Source organism: Peromyscus eremicus, chromosome 19, assembly GCF_949786415.1.
Source record: "Peromyscus eremicus chromosome 19, PerEre_H2_v1, whole genome shotgun sequence".
In the NCBI taxonomy this organism is placed as follows: domain Eukaryota; kingdom Metazoa; phylum Chordata; class Mammalia; order Rodentia; family Cricetidae; genus Peromyscus; species Peromyscus eremicus.
The window spans coordinates 31174497-31188263 of record NC_081435.1 but is presented as its reverse complement, the minus strand read 5'-3'; the positions used below and the strand labels follow the sequence as shown (position 1 = coordinate 31188263).

At 39.9% G+C, this 13767-nt stretch overlaps 1 protein-coding gene across 4 annotated transcripts in view; it reads right to left on the bottom strand.

Moving 5' to 3' along the window:
* Rbm27 (RNA binding motif protein 27) overlaps nucleotides 1-13767 on the bottom strand; it is a 68124-nt gene that overhangs the window by 51487 nt on the left and 2870 nt on the right. For all 4 annotated transcript variants that reach the window (XM_059246003.1, XM_059246004.1, XM_059246005.1 and 1 more), the window contains exon 2: nucleotides 2201-2319. In XM_059246003.1, the coding sequence (XP_059101986.1) occupies nucleotides 2201-2319 (119 nt within the window). The remainder of the gene's footprint in view (nucleotides 1-2200; nucleotides 2320-13767) is intronic.

The following is a 13767-nucleotide window of genomic DNA, read 5'->3' as shown; positions in this document are numbered from 1 at the left end:
TTAAGAAAATGTGGTACACATACACAATGGAGTACTACTCAGCAGAGAAAAACAATGACAGCATGAAATTTGCAGGCAAATGGATGGAACTAGAAAATATCATCCTGAGTGAGGTAACCCAAACCCAGAAGGACAAACATGGTATGTACTTACTCATAAGTGGATACTAGATATAAAGCAAAGAACAATCAGACTGCATACCACAGAACCAGGGAGGTTATATAGCAAGGGGGACCCTAGGATGACTGTGGCTCATAATAAGTTTTGGTTTTACTCAATTACTGGGCAAGCCTCAATGAAACATTTTACTATTAGGATAAGAATTTGTACTGGATCAAGCTGTTAATAGAAAAATAAATAAATAAATAAAAATGGGGGGGAAAAAAAAGGCTGGGTGGTAGTGGCGCACGCCTTTAATCCCAGCATGTGGGAGGCACAGGCAGGTGGATCTCAGTGAGTTTGAGGCCAGCCTGGTCTACAAAGTGAGATCCAGGACAGCCAAGAATATTAAACAGAGAAACCTTGGGGGGGGGGGAAGGGTGGGGTTGGGGATTTAGCTCAGTGGTAGAGTGCTTGCCTAGCAAGCACAAGGCCCTGGGTTCGATCCTCAGCTCCAAAAAAAAAAAAAAAAAAAAAAAAAGAAAAGAAAAAGAAAAAGAAAAGAAAAGAAAAAAGGAATAAAGCAGAGCTGAGAGGAGGAAAGAAAAGGGTAACCGGGGCGTGGAATATTCTACAAACTACACTGGGAGAACTGTGCAAGAGGACATCTCAAGAGATCCAGAGGACATGAGAAAGACTCCTCCAGGCAAACATAGAACACGTCCACAGGCTCTAAGAAAGGACACACTCAATGACAAAGACAGGGAGGTGGGCAGTGTGGCTTAGAGGACTGGGTAGAGGTGGGATGGGACAGGAACTATCAAGAAAACAGCAAGAAAAACTTCCTGCAAGCTCTGTATGGTTGGAGGATGTTGGTAAAGGAAATCGGAGACAGTCTCATGCAGCCTAGGCTATGTAGCAAAGGACAACCAATCTTCTGATCCTCCTGCTTCCAATTCCCAAGTGCTGAATCACAGGCAAGCACCTCATGTCCAGTTGGAGATGAGAAGTTAAAGGTACAGAGAGAGGAGAATCATACCCATTCTTCTTGGATCTCAAATGCCCCAGACAAGAAAGAAAAAGAACATTTGTTCTCTGTATTAACAGCAAGAGTATGTAGCTTCGGGCTGGAGAAATGGCTCAGAGGTTAAGAGCACTGACTGCTCTACCAGAGGTCCTGAGTTCAATTCCCAGCAACCACATGGTGGCTCACAACCATCTGTAATAAGATCTGGTGCCCTCTTCTGGCCTGCAGGGACACATGCAAGCAGAACACTGTATACATAATAAATAAATAAATCTAAAAAAAAAAAAAAAGAGTATGCAGCTTCAGGGCTGGGGAGACAGCTCAAGTGAAGTGCTTGCTACACAAGTGTAAGAACCTGAATTTGAACCCAGAATCCGTGCCATGGTGGCAAGTGTTTGTAATCACAGCACTGGAGAAGGAAGATCTCTGGGGTTTGCTGGCCAGCCTAGCCTACTTTGCAAGTTCCAGACCAATGAGACAAGAAACATAAGACGGAAGGTTCCTGAGAAATGACACCAGAGTTGACCTACTTTCACCACAAATACTTACGTGCACCTGCACATACATGAATATCATAAATATATATGCATAGGTGCACACACACACATACACACACACACACACACACACACACACACACACAAAGCACTAGAAAGCAACTTCAGTTGCCTTAAATAGTTATCCCTCAACCATCAGCCAAGTACTGCCAAAGCTGCAAAGAATCTAGCAAGTATTAGAGCCACTGTCTCAATACAGGAAAGAAGCAAAGGACGGGAAAATCTGTCCTTCCTAAACACACACATGAATAGGCATACTGAGGGATTCAAAGGACTGTGACTACTTTACTGTGAAGTGTCTCACTTCATCGGTGCATACAGCAGAATTGGAACGATACAGAGATTAACATGGTACTATGCAAGGACGGATTACGCACAAATTCCAAAGTCCCCTGCCCCCACCCCCCTCAAGATTATACCTTCATGAAGTTTGGTTGTGTTGCTGCTCCTGGCTGTTTTCAGGAAGTTTTAAATTACAAATATTTACCTAAAATACTTGAAGGCCCCAATTAATTACCTTTTTGTAAAAAGACATCAAGTTGATCAGCACAAAAGGCTTTCAATTCCTTCTCAGGTTTGTCCTTCTTGACCAGTGCTACAACATAGTTGGCTAGGGCTGAAGGGTCAGCATCGCATCTAGTTAGACAAAGAGAAAATTAAAATCGTAAACATTGTTTGTAAACAGTGACATTATTAATAAAATTACCCCTATTTTAGAAAATCAAAGATCAAGATTTAAAGTGACTTCAAACATAGGCAGCTATCATAACAAGTAGCATATATGTACTCCAAGTGAGATTTTCCTTTTCAGTTTGTTTTAATAATTTGCCTCCGATTTCCAAGGTTCTAGTAACACCAAGAACACTGAACCAGGACATTTACTTGCTTTCTCAGAAGCAACAGGGAAAGGGTAGCCCCTACAGTGCTGGCACCACTAATAACCCCAGGATCTGTGTGTTTCATGTGACCAGTGAGAAAAAGCAAGGAAGGGAAAGTGATGGACAGATTATTCCTTTTCTCAGAGTACCCTTCCCTGAAGCCACAGGGACCAACATCCAAAATTGGCTACTCAACCTACTAACCTCACCCTGTTCTTTAGTCATTACTGGTTAGCTTGCTTCACCACTGAAAGCAAAAGAAAGCACCAAGAGCTAAAAACAAGTCTACAAGTGCTTGAAAGGTGGCAGAAAGAACCCTCTTTTGCTTGATACTCAAAACACCTATGCCAGAGATCATATGATTCTGGCTGCTGACTCCTGACCAATCTGTCAAACCTAATGTTTAATCTGTCATATCACACTAAAAGTTTACACGTTGTATGTACATATTATGTATTTTTAAAATAGACTATATTTCCCAATACATGCATGTTTAAGTAGCACATAACCCCATGTGGCCTCAGAGTTATTTGGGTTTTTTGTTCTGTTTTATCTCTGAGACAGGGTCTCACTCATCTAGAATTTTGTGTGGCCTTAAATCCTCCTGCCTTTGCCTACTGGAACTGGAGGTGTGTGCTACCTTGTTGTGCTACGCCTTGTTCTTATCAAGGTAAAATGAACATTCAGGATGATAATAAATTAAATCATCGGGTAAGCAAAGTGATCAAATCTTTATAAAGTGCTACTCAATATAATCTTTTGTTTTGTTTTGTTTCTCTGTGTAACTTTGTGCCTTTCCTGGAACTCACTTTGGAGACCAGGCTGGCCTCGAACTCACAGAGATCCGCCTGGCTCTGCCTCCCGAGTGCTGGGATTAAAGGCGTGCGCCACCACCGCCCGGCGTTCAATATAATCTTATTCGATAATTCTTAGGCCTCCTCTGTCAAAGAGAAAGCCTAAGACATTTAAACTTATGACTGTCAATCACATTTTCCAACAAAAGAAAAACTAATACCTCTACTTCAGAAATGATGGCTCAAACCTAAAATTCCAGGATTCGGGAGACCAGGGCACTGAGTTTAGGGACACACTGGTCAAGGAAACTATCTTAAAACAAATAAGCCTAAACAAAAACCTACACATTAGTAAAAGAGCAAAACTTTCCTTCCTTGCCAATACTGTCTTTTTTTTTTTTTTTTTTTTTTTTTTTTGGTTTTTCGAGACAGGGTTTCTCTGTGAAGCTTTGCGCCTTTCCTGGAACTCACTTGGTAGCCCAGGCCGGCCTCGAACTCACAGAGATCCACCTGGCTCTGCCTCCCAAGTGCTGGGATTAAAGGTGTGCGCCACCAACGCCCAGCGCCAATACTGTCTTAAGGAGGGGGATTCTCTAAAGCCTATACACCTGGAGGACAGGCATGAGGACTGACTTCGGATCCCTAGCACAAACAAAAAGAGTTATGGTCGTGTGTTTGTAATCCTAGCATTAGTGGGGCAGAGACAGTTAGATCCCCAGAGCTTGATGGTTAACCAATGTAACCAATCAGCAAGTTTCAGTAAGAGATGGAGGTAGAGAGAGATATAAGAAGAACACCTGATGTTGACCTCTGGCTTCCACATACACATGCTCAGAAAGAGACCATGCACCTAATACTAGAGACAAAGACAGACTATGCACCTAATTCTAAAAAAGAAAAAATATATTCATTGTCAATTTTATAAAACACAGAGCTAATTTACAAAATCTGAAGGAATGGTCAAAGTGTGCTAGGAATGAATATGTATTATTATTTGCATACTACAATAATACACAATTTAAAAAGAAAGTCAGCTGAGCAGTGGTGGTACACGGCTTTAATCCCAGCACTTGGGAAGCAAAGGCAGGTGGACCTGAGTTCAAGGCCAGCCTGGTCTACAGAGCTAGTTCCAGGAGAGCCAGGGCTTCAGAGAGAAACTGTATCTCAAAAAACAAAAGAAAGGAAGGAAGGGAGCTAGAGAGATGGCTCAGAAGTTAAGAGCACTGGCTGCTCTTCTAGAGGTCATGAGTTCAATTCCCAGCAACCACATGGTGGCTCACAACCATCTGTAACGAGATCTGATGCCCTCTTCTGGCATTCAGGCATACATGCAGGCAGAACACTATACATAATAAATAAATCCTTTAAAAAAAGAAGGAAAGAAAGAAAACTCAGATCTTTGTTAGGGTTTCTATTGCTGCAATGAAACACCATGACCAAAAAGCAAGTTGGGGAGCAAAGGGTTTATTTGGCTTACACTTCCATATTGCTGTTCATTATTGAAGGAAGTCAGGGTAGGAACTCAAACAGGGCAGGATCCTGGAGGTAGGAGCTGTCACAGAGGCAGGCTGGATCTCATGGAAGCATTTCCTCAACTGAGGCTCCTTCCTCTCTGATGACTCCAGTTTGTGTCAAGATGACATAAAACCAGACAGTATACTCTTCTTGTTTAAGCATTTACGTGTGTGTGTGTGTGTGTGTGTGTGTGTGTGTGTGTGTGTACATGTACATGCACACCGGTGGGGATCAGAGAACAGCCTGTGGGAACTGGTTCTCTCCCTCCAACACGTGGGCTCTAGGAACTTAACTCAGGTCAAGAGGCTTGGTGGCAAGCACCTTTACCTGCTAAGCCATCTTACCAGCCCCGGATAAGGATAGTCTCTAACATAGATAAAAAAGGATACAGAAAAATAAATAAGGGACCAGAGAAATGGTTAAGTGGCTAAGGTCTTGCAGAGAGGACCTGGGTTTGATTCCCAACACCCACCTGCAACTATAGTTCCAGAGTATTCAACTCCTATTCAAGTCTCCTTAGGTAACACAAGATACACATATATATGTACAGGCAAAACACTCATACACATAAAATATTTGAATAAATGTGGCAACAAATGGCAACGTTATTTTTTTTTTTTTTTGCTGTTATCAAAATCTTTAGTCTCATGACCTGACAAGCATAATTCCGAAGTTAGAATATGAAGCCCAGTGTGGTTTACACCTTTAATCCAGAGGCAGGTGGATGTCTGTGAGTTCAGCACCAGCCTGGTCTACACAGGGGTTCTAGGACAGCCAGAGCTATTTAGAGACCCTGCTCAAAAAACAAAACAAACAAATCCAAAAAAAAAAAAAAATGAAGCTTCTAGTTAGACACAGGCAAAATATCTAGTTACTGAGTTACACAAACCCAGGTACCTTTTACATAATTGAGTATTCGGACTAAAAGACAAATACAGACTTGAGCTGTTTTTGATGAAACACATTTTAGGGTACTGAAACAAGTTATCAATATGCAGCGCACACTAGCCTGGATCTCAATGTAGCCCACGCTGGCCTCACACTTGTGGCTGTGCTCCTTCCTGCTGCACCCACTTTAGTGCTAGGCTCTTAGGCATGTACCACAATACCCCTTCTAAATCTAATGAAACACACTTTGGTGTAATAATGTTAAAAGATGAATAGTTAAGATAAAAGAGTAAAAAGACTGTAGGAAAGGTGATCACAGTTTAAGCATTTGTTTAATGGAAATAAATGAATGACTGCTACTACCTGGTAAAATTTTACACTGAACACAAATGCATGTTACATCCATAGAAATAAGAGCATTTAAATCTGTCATCTCCCAATATGTGCCAATGAAGTGGGCTATCAAGGAAACCATCAGTCTGAAACACCAAGTCACACTAAGTGAAAGATGAAACAAAGACATCTGGGAGTCTTGTGCTGAAACTGTTTAGACCTTTCTGAAGTTTTACTTATCCTTTCTACACACCAGCTCCTACTACATAATCTTTAAAAGTTCACAATTATTACACAGTAGCATGGTACTGATACTTACACTAATAGTAGCTCAACAGGATTTCCAGAACTATCACAGAAACAGCCTAAGACCCTTGATATACAAAACCATCCTTGTCCTATCAAAATGATTTTTCCCTTCCTGTACCCAGGAGTAGTATGCAACAACAGTACACAAAGCCTTCAGCTACTTTTACGGAACCAAGCTCAAAGATTCTGCTTGAGTACTGACTGATACAGCATAGTTTAGAAAGAAAATTTAAAATTATTATGTCCATAGCTACACTAGACACATAAATTTCCCAGCAAAAATGGGTTTCTGTTAAAAAGGTTATAAAAGTTCCTAACATCTATCTTCAATTATTCCATCGGACTGGGAAAGGTGGCCCATGCTCCAGCGCTCACGAGGTGGAGGCAGATCAGTATACAATATCAAAGGTCAAGTTCAGTTCAGCTATAGGAAACACTGTTTCAAAAAACAAAACAGCCAGCATTCCAGAGGCAGAAAGATGGAGAAGCAGAAAGATGGAGAAGCAGAGGAGAAGGAGAGAAGCAGAGAAAGAGGAGGTGAAGCGGCAGAGGAAGTGGGGGGAGGTGGAGAGGCAGAGAGAGGAGAAGAAAAAGAGGAGGGAGGAGAGGTGGAGAGGCAGAGGAAAGTGAAATGGAGGAGGCAGAGGAGGAGAGGAAGTGAGGAGAGGCAGAGGAGGAGAGGAAGTGAGGAGAGGCAGAGGAGGAGTGGAAGTGGGTAAGAGGGGCTGAGAGGTAGATCTCTGAGTTAGAAGTCAGACTGGCCTACATAGTGAGTTCCAGGCCAGCCAGGGTTACATAGTAAGACCTTGTCTAAAAACAACAAACCAGATAAGCAGATAGATAATAGATAGATAGATAGATAGATAGATAGATAGATAGATAGATAGATAGATAGATAGATAGGAGATAGGTGGGCAGGCAGGCAGACAGACAGGCAGGCAGACAGACAGGCAGATTAAAGTCTAAAAACAACAAACCAGATAGATAGATAGATAGATAGATAGACAGACAGACAGATAGATAGGCAGGCAGGCAGACAGATTAAAAATAAAAATAGGGCTGGAGAGATGGCTCAGCATCTAGCTGTTCTTCCAGGGGTCCTGAGTTCAATTCCCAGCAACCACATGGTGGCTCACAACCATCTGTAATGAGATCTGGCGCCCTCTTCTGGCATGCAGGCAGAGCACTGTATACATAATAAATAAATAAGTAAATCTTTGAAAAAATAAAATAAAATAAAATAAAATAAAATAAAATAAAAAACTAACACTAAAATTGCACTACACTCAAGAGAAGGGCTAGTGAGATAGCTCAGTGGGTTAACGGCCTTTGCTGCCAAGTCTGAGGAGCTGAGTACAATGTCCATACAAACAACACACATACACATAGAATGCACACATACATGCACAGGCACACATACACAAATAAAATAAAATTTAAAAATGTTTACCTCCTTTGGAAGTAAAACTAGGCTGTAACTCCATGCAAGTAAAATGTATTTCACATCACATATACTTTTCTAACATATATCTGCAAGATAAATTAATGTGTTATAAGCCTCAACCAGTAGTTACCTTTAGTTGAAATAATAACAAAAGAAATAAAACAGTGTGTTACCAATACAAGGACTCATTAAAACTCACATCCTGTATAATACGGTTTAATGATCTTTAAGTCATCTTAAAAAACAAGATCATTTACACAGCAGACCTGAAGTCCCACCTACTTGAGAAGCTGAGGCAGAGGATTATAATTTTAAGGCCTTTCTGGAATACAGTGAACTAACAGCCTAGGCAATTTAGCAAAACCTTATCTCAAAGTAAAACTAAAAAAATGGAGATACAGCTCAGTGATGGAGTGCTTGCCTAGCATGTGTGATGACCGAAGTTCAATCCCCAGTATCAAAAAAGAAAAGGAAAGAGAGAAAGAGAAAAATCAGAATTTTTATTAGGAAAAGCTAACAGAAATACTGACCTACAAACATGTACAAAGCCCTCAACTTTTAATTTTTTCTCTTTTGATAAATTCCCCATTTGCAGACGTTACTATCTGCACAGCTAACACGCCAGCTTCCGATTTCAGACATATACTAATCCCAGATGAAAAGTCAAGGGCCTACCTTTGATACCACTAAAAAGCCATTACAGTCTTCTGCTTCAGGAAGAAGACAGAGTCTACTAGACCTCCTTCCACTTCAAGCAAAATCTACATTTTTCTTAACTTGAGCCTGATTTTAACTTCTTAGTATGATCTGTTTCAGAGATAAGGCCACTAATAAGTGTGCTAACAAATCATAGGGTAAAGGTCTCCTACTCCTAATGTGTATTAACAGCCACCAATATCCATATTTACTAAAAACTAGACAGAAGAAACAAAGGTTAACACTGAAAACACTCAGACACTAAAAAAAATATATATATATATATGTTTATTATAGAAAGATAGCATTACTTCTAACCAAATAATAATAATAGGGAAACCACGATATAGGAAATATTAGGCATGCACAGTGCTGGCTATATAAGTAACACACAAATATGAAAATGCTTTTCTGACATAATATCAACTACAAATCAAGCTAGAAAATTTCACAGTGGGTTCTTATACAAAGTTCCTACATAAAGGAGAAACTGAAAATAAACACTGATAATTTTATTTTCTATAGTGCATAATAAAGGCTTCACCTCTTAATACCCTCATGTTGGGGATTAAGTTTCAACACATGAATATTGGGTGACATTAACATCAAGACTGCAGCACTTTCCTCTTACCCACCCCACTCTTTGAGATGTTTCACTACATGGCCATCGCTAGCATGTAGAACATGCTGACTTCAAACTCCCAAGTGCTGGGATTAAAGGAGTGCACAACACCTAGCTCATCTTATTCTTTGTTGGTTGTTTTTTTTGTTGCTGTTGTTGTTTTGTTTTGTTTGTTTGTTTTTGAGACAGGTTTCACTATGTAACTCTGGCTGTCCTGGAACTCACAAGAGATCCCCCTGCCTGTGCCTCCCAAATGGTGGGGTTAAAGGCATGTGCCTCCACATGTGGCTTCATTTTACTCTTTTCCCCCCAATCTTACTCTTAATTAGGGGTTAATTAATACTCTTAATTAAAATATATATGGAAGAGATACCTCCCGGTTTGTTTTTAGTTTTGCTTTGGATGATATGCATGACATACACATCCATCTGTCAGCTCCAAATGCCACTTTGATATCTGAACTGTGGATCCTAGAACAGCTACTACCAGTTAAATATATACACAAAGTTAAATTAGCAAAAAACAAATCTTTTTTATGCTGCGACTCAAACCCAAGGCCCTCTGCATTACTCTATCACTAAGCTGCACTCCCAGTCTGAGCTTAATTTTCTAATTGTCTAGCAATCAAAATATACACATGAGGCTGTTTATTCATTTCAACATTTACTGAAATTAAGTACCAAGTCTTTCTTTTTTTGATTTTTCAAGACAGGTTTTCTCTGTGTAGCCCCGGCTGTCCTGGACCTCGCTCTGTTGACCAGACTGGCCTGGAATTTAGAGACCCACTTGCCTCTGCCTACCAAATGCTGGTATTAAAGGCATGTGCCGCCACCACCACTTGGCTTAGTGCCAAGTCTCTTGTTTGATGACTTGGATTACTTTTAGTAAAACAGGCCTTGTTCTTCAATTCACATGACTAGGAGATGACTATGAAAAAAATTACAGAACAAAATCACATATGGTACAAAAAGACATGGATTAACTACAAAAGCAAAAACACTGTAAGAGAATGAGAGAGCACAGTGATAGGAAATGCAGGGCTATAAAAGCAACTCTGGCTTCTAGTCTATAGCTATTAGGCAAGCAAGAATGAAGTCAGACATATTTAGGAAGCAAAACAAGAACATAAGAACAAGTATGCTCTTAACTTAGTACACCAAAATACGTCAACAAGTCATCTGGCAAAATAACCCCTGTCCTATAAGCCTGTGAATGTCACCTTAAACAAGTCTCATGCCGTGCTTTAGGTACAAGGATTCTGCCAAGCCACTAGTGCACTTTAGAAAATTCGGAATATTTCTCCATCTTAAGAATAGAGTCCCAAAGCTGGGCGTTGGTGGCGCATGCCTTTAATCCCAGCACTCAGGAGGCAGAGCCAGGAGGATCTCTGTGAGTTCGAGGCCAGCCTGGTCTACAGAGCGAGATCCAGGACAGGCACCAAAGCTACACAGAGAAACCCTGTCTCAATAAACAAAGAAAAAAAAAAAAAATAGAGTCCCAAATACTCATTACACCCTACTAGTTTATTTACCAGAAGATCAGGCCTAGTGACCAATAGCTCATGTTTCCTCCCATTTGAGCAACTATAATGATAACTAGCCAGAGTTTAATGTCCTAAGAATTGCCAGCCTACTCCAGGATGTGAACCATACCTGCCATGACTATTGAACCAATAAAACAATCCTACTCTTGAAGCTTTTGCTGTCCTTTCTATCGTACTCCAAAATAACGTATTTCCTATTATAGTTTGAAAGATTCTGAAATGGTCAGAACTCACAGAAACTACATGCCAAGTCCATGACTTTCACTAGCAACTCCTACTCTTTTTTTTCTTTACGATTTATTTATTAGGTATACAGTGTTCTGCCTGCATATATGCCTGAATGCATATAGAAAGGGCACCAGATCTCATTATAGATGGTTGTGAGCCACCATGTGGTTGCTGGGAATTGAACTCATGATCTCTAGAAGAGCAGCCAGTGCTCTTAACCTCTGAGCCATCTCTCCAGCCCTGTAACCCCTATTCTTACTTATAGGATGGCAATGAGTCACTGGCTGTGTTATACACAAGACAAATGAACATTTGTTAAAGATGGTAGCGGTACCCAACATTAATAAGCAAAATATCTACAAAGCTTAGTGTATCTTCCTATTTCAAAAAATAAAATAAAATAAAATGTATGGTACCTAATGCATGAAGAACACTTCTGAGAGTCTGCATTATTACCACACTATATTTGTAAGGTAGGTAAAACGTTAATATTTAAGAGGAGAAAGATAATTTCTGCAATATCAAACTGAATCAGACAGATATAGAAGTAGAAATTCACTGCCCTGATTCACACAGTGTTCCACTATAATACACAGACAGAAGCAACTGTCTAAGAAGTTTACAAACCTCACCAGTCTTTTAAAAACACACACCAATGGCACACAACCTGTAACCAAAACACTTAGAATTCGGCAGGATTGTGAGTGAATTGAAGGCCACTCTGGACACCAGTGAAATCCAGGCCAATATGTGCTATATAGGAAGATCTGTCCAAAAAAAAAAAAAAAAAACACAGCAACAAGGGGGGGAGGGAAGGAGGGAAACATACTAAGACAAACTTTTACAATAAGCCAAACAAGAAGTAACAAATGTTTAAAATTTCCCTTCAGAGAGCTCAGTGGTAGAGTACTTGCCGTGAATGCACTAGGTCCCGAGTTCAAATCTTAGTATTGTAAAAGAAAAAAAGTTAAATCTTATTTATTTTGGTAGAAATGCAGGTCTGTTAAATAAAAATGCTTGTCTTGGCCCCAGAGAGATAGGTCAGCAGATAAAGACACCCACCAACAGACATGATAACCTGAACTGGATCCTTGGAATCCACATGGTAGGAGAGAATGGACTCCTACAAGTTGTCCTCTGAATTCCACATGTAGAAACACACACACACACACACACACACACACACACACACACAAATTAATTTCTTAAAATGAATAGTGATTTCTGATAAAATGATGCCAAAACATCATAATTTATACATAATGCCTATATGATATCTCTGACAAGGATGTCTATGATTCTTTTTAAGAAACATAAGGATCCGAGATTTGTTGGTCTAGTCTGTCTTTAATTCTTTACCTAGTTTCCTCCCCTTTTAGTGTACTGCCATCAAAAACGGTGGTAATGGTCTTTCCCAGAAAGCTAAGGGAAGTAAAGGGTTAAATTCCTTCCAGGGCTGGAAAGATGGCTCACCGGTTAAGAACACTGGCTGCTCTTCTACCGGACCCTAAATGGCTCACAACCATCTCTATCTCCAATTCTAGGAGACCTAATACCTCTCTGGCATATATGGGCATAAGCACAAAGTGCACAGATACGCATGGAGGCAAAACACCCATACAATAAAATAAAAATAAAACCTTTTAAAAAAAGTACAATAGAACTCATGTGCTCAGCCATAGCTTGATTCCAACCTAACCACTGCAACTACATTATCTCAAAGCCTGAGAACTGCTCTGAAATGCTATGTTGTAATAACATGTCAATCTGCCATGAAAAGTGTTCTTGAATCTAGAATATGAAATAAATAAATTTACAAACACAACCCACATTAGCATATACTTACTATGTTTTTAGAATATCTAAACAAAAAGTAATCTGCCATGACAGTGTACCAGGAATGAAGATCTATATGACATTTGCACTTACTGCTTTTTATCAACATCTCTTTCTAAAACCAATACTATAAGTTAAAAATTAAACTTTCATAGGAAAGACACATTATTAGTCTAATTAGTGATGTTAAGTCTTTTTTCTTACTTAGCTTATGTTTGTATGCTGGAGACCAAACTCAGGGTTTAGCATACATTAGGAAGTATATGCTATATGGCTTAGCATATAACACCAGCTTAAGTCTTTTTCTTTTCTAATCTTCAATGAGTAACTTTAATCCCAGCACTTAGGAGGCCAAGGCAAGTGGATTGTCAGAAGTTTGAGGGCAGTGTAGGCTACAAAAGCACTATCAGGCCAGCCTGAGCTACAAGCTACATGGGAAAATACTGTCTCAAAACAAAAACAAAGAATACTGTGTGTTTCAATTTGACTTGAAAATCAACACAAGTTTTAACACTAAAATCAAGCAATCTTGTTTGTTTGGTTGTTTTTCTTCTTTTGATACAAGGTCTTCATTACATAGTGCTAGCTAGGCTATTCCAGGCTGGCCTAGGAATCATGGCAGTCCTCTTGCTTCAGCCTCCAGAGTGCTGGACTGCAAGTGTACAATGCCATGCCTAGCTTTCAAGTATTCATTTACTTTTTTGAAGATTTATTCTTATTCTGTTCTTAACTATTTGTAGGTGTATGTCTGCATTTTGGTATGTACATGTGAGTGCAGGTGCCCCCAGATGCCAAAGATGTTAAATCCCCTGGAGCCCGAGTTACAGACTGGACTACTTTACATGAGTTCTAGAAACCAAACTCAGGTCCTTTGGAAGAGCAGCAAATACTCTTTTTTTGTTTGTGTGTTTTGTTTTTCGAGACAGGGTTTCTCTGTGTAGTTTTGGTGCCTGTCCTGGAGCTCTCTCTGTAGACTAGGTTGGTCTTGAACTCACAGA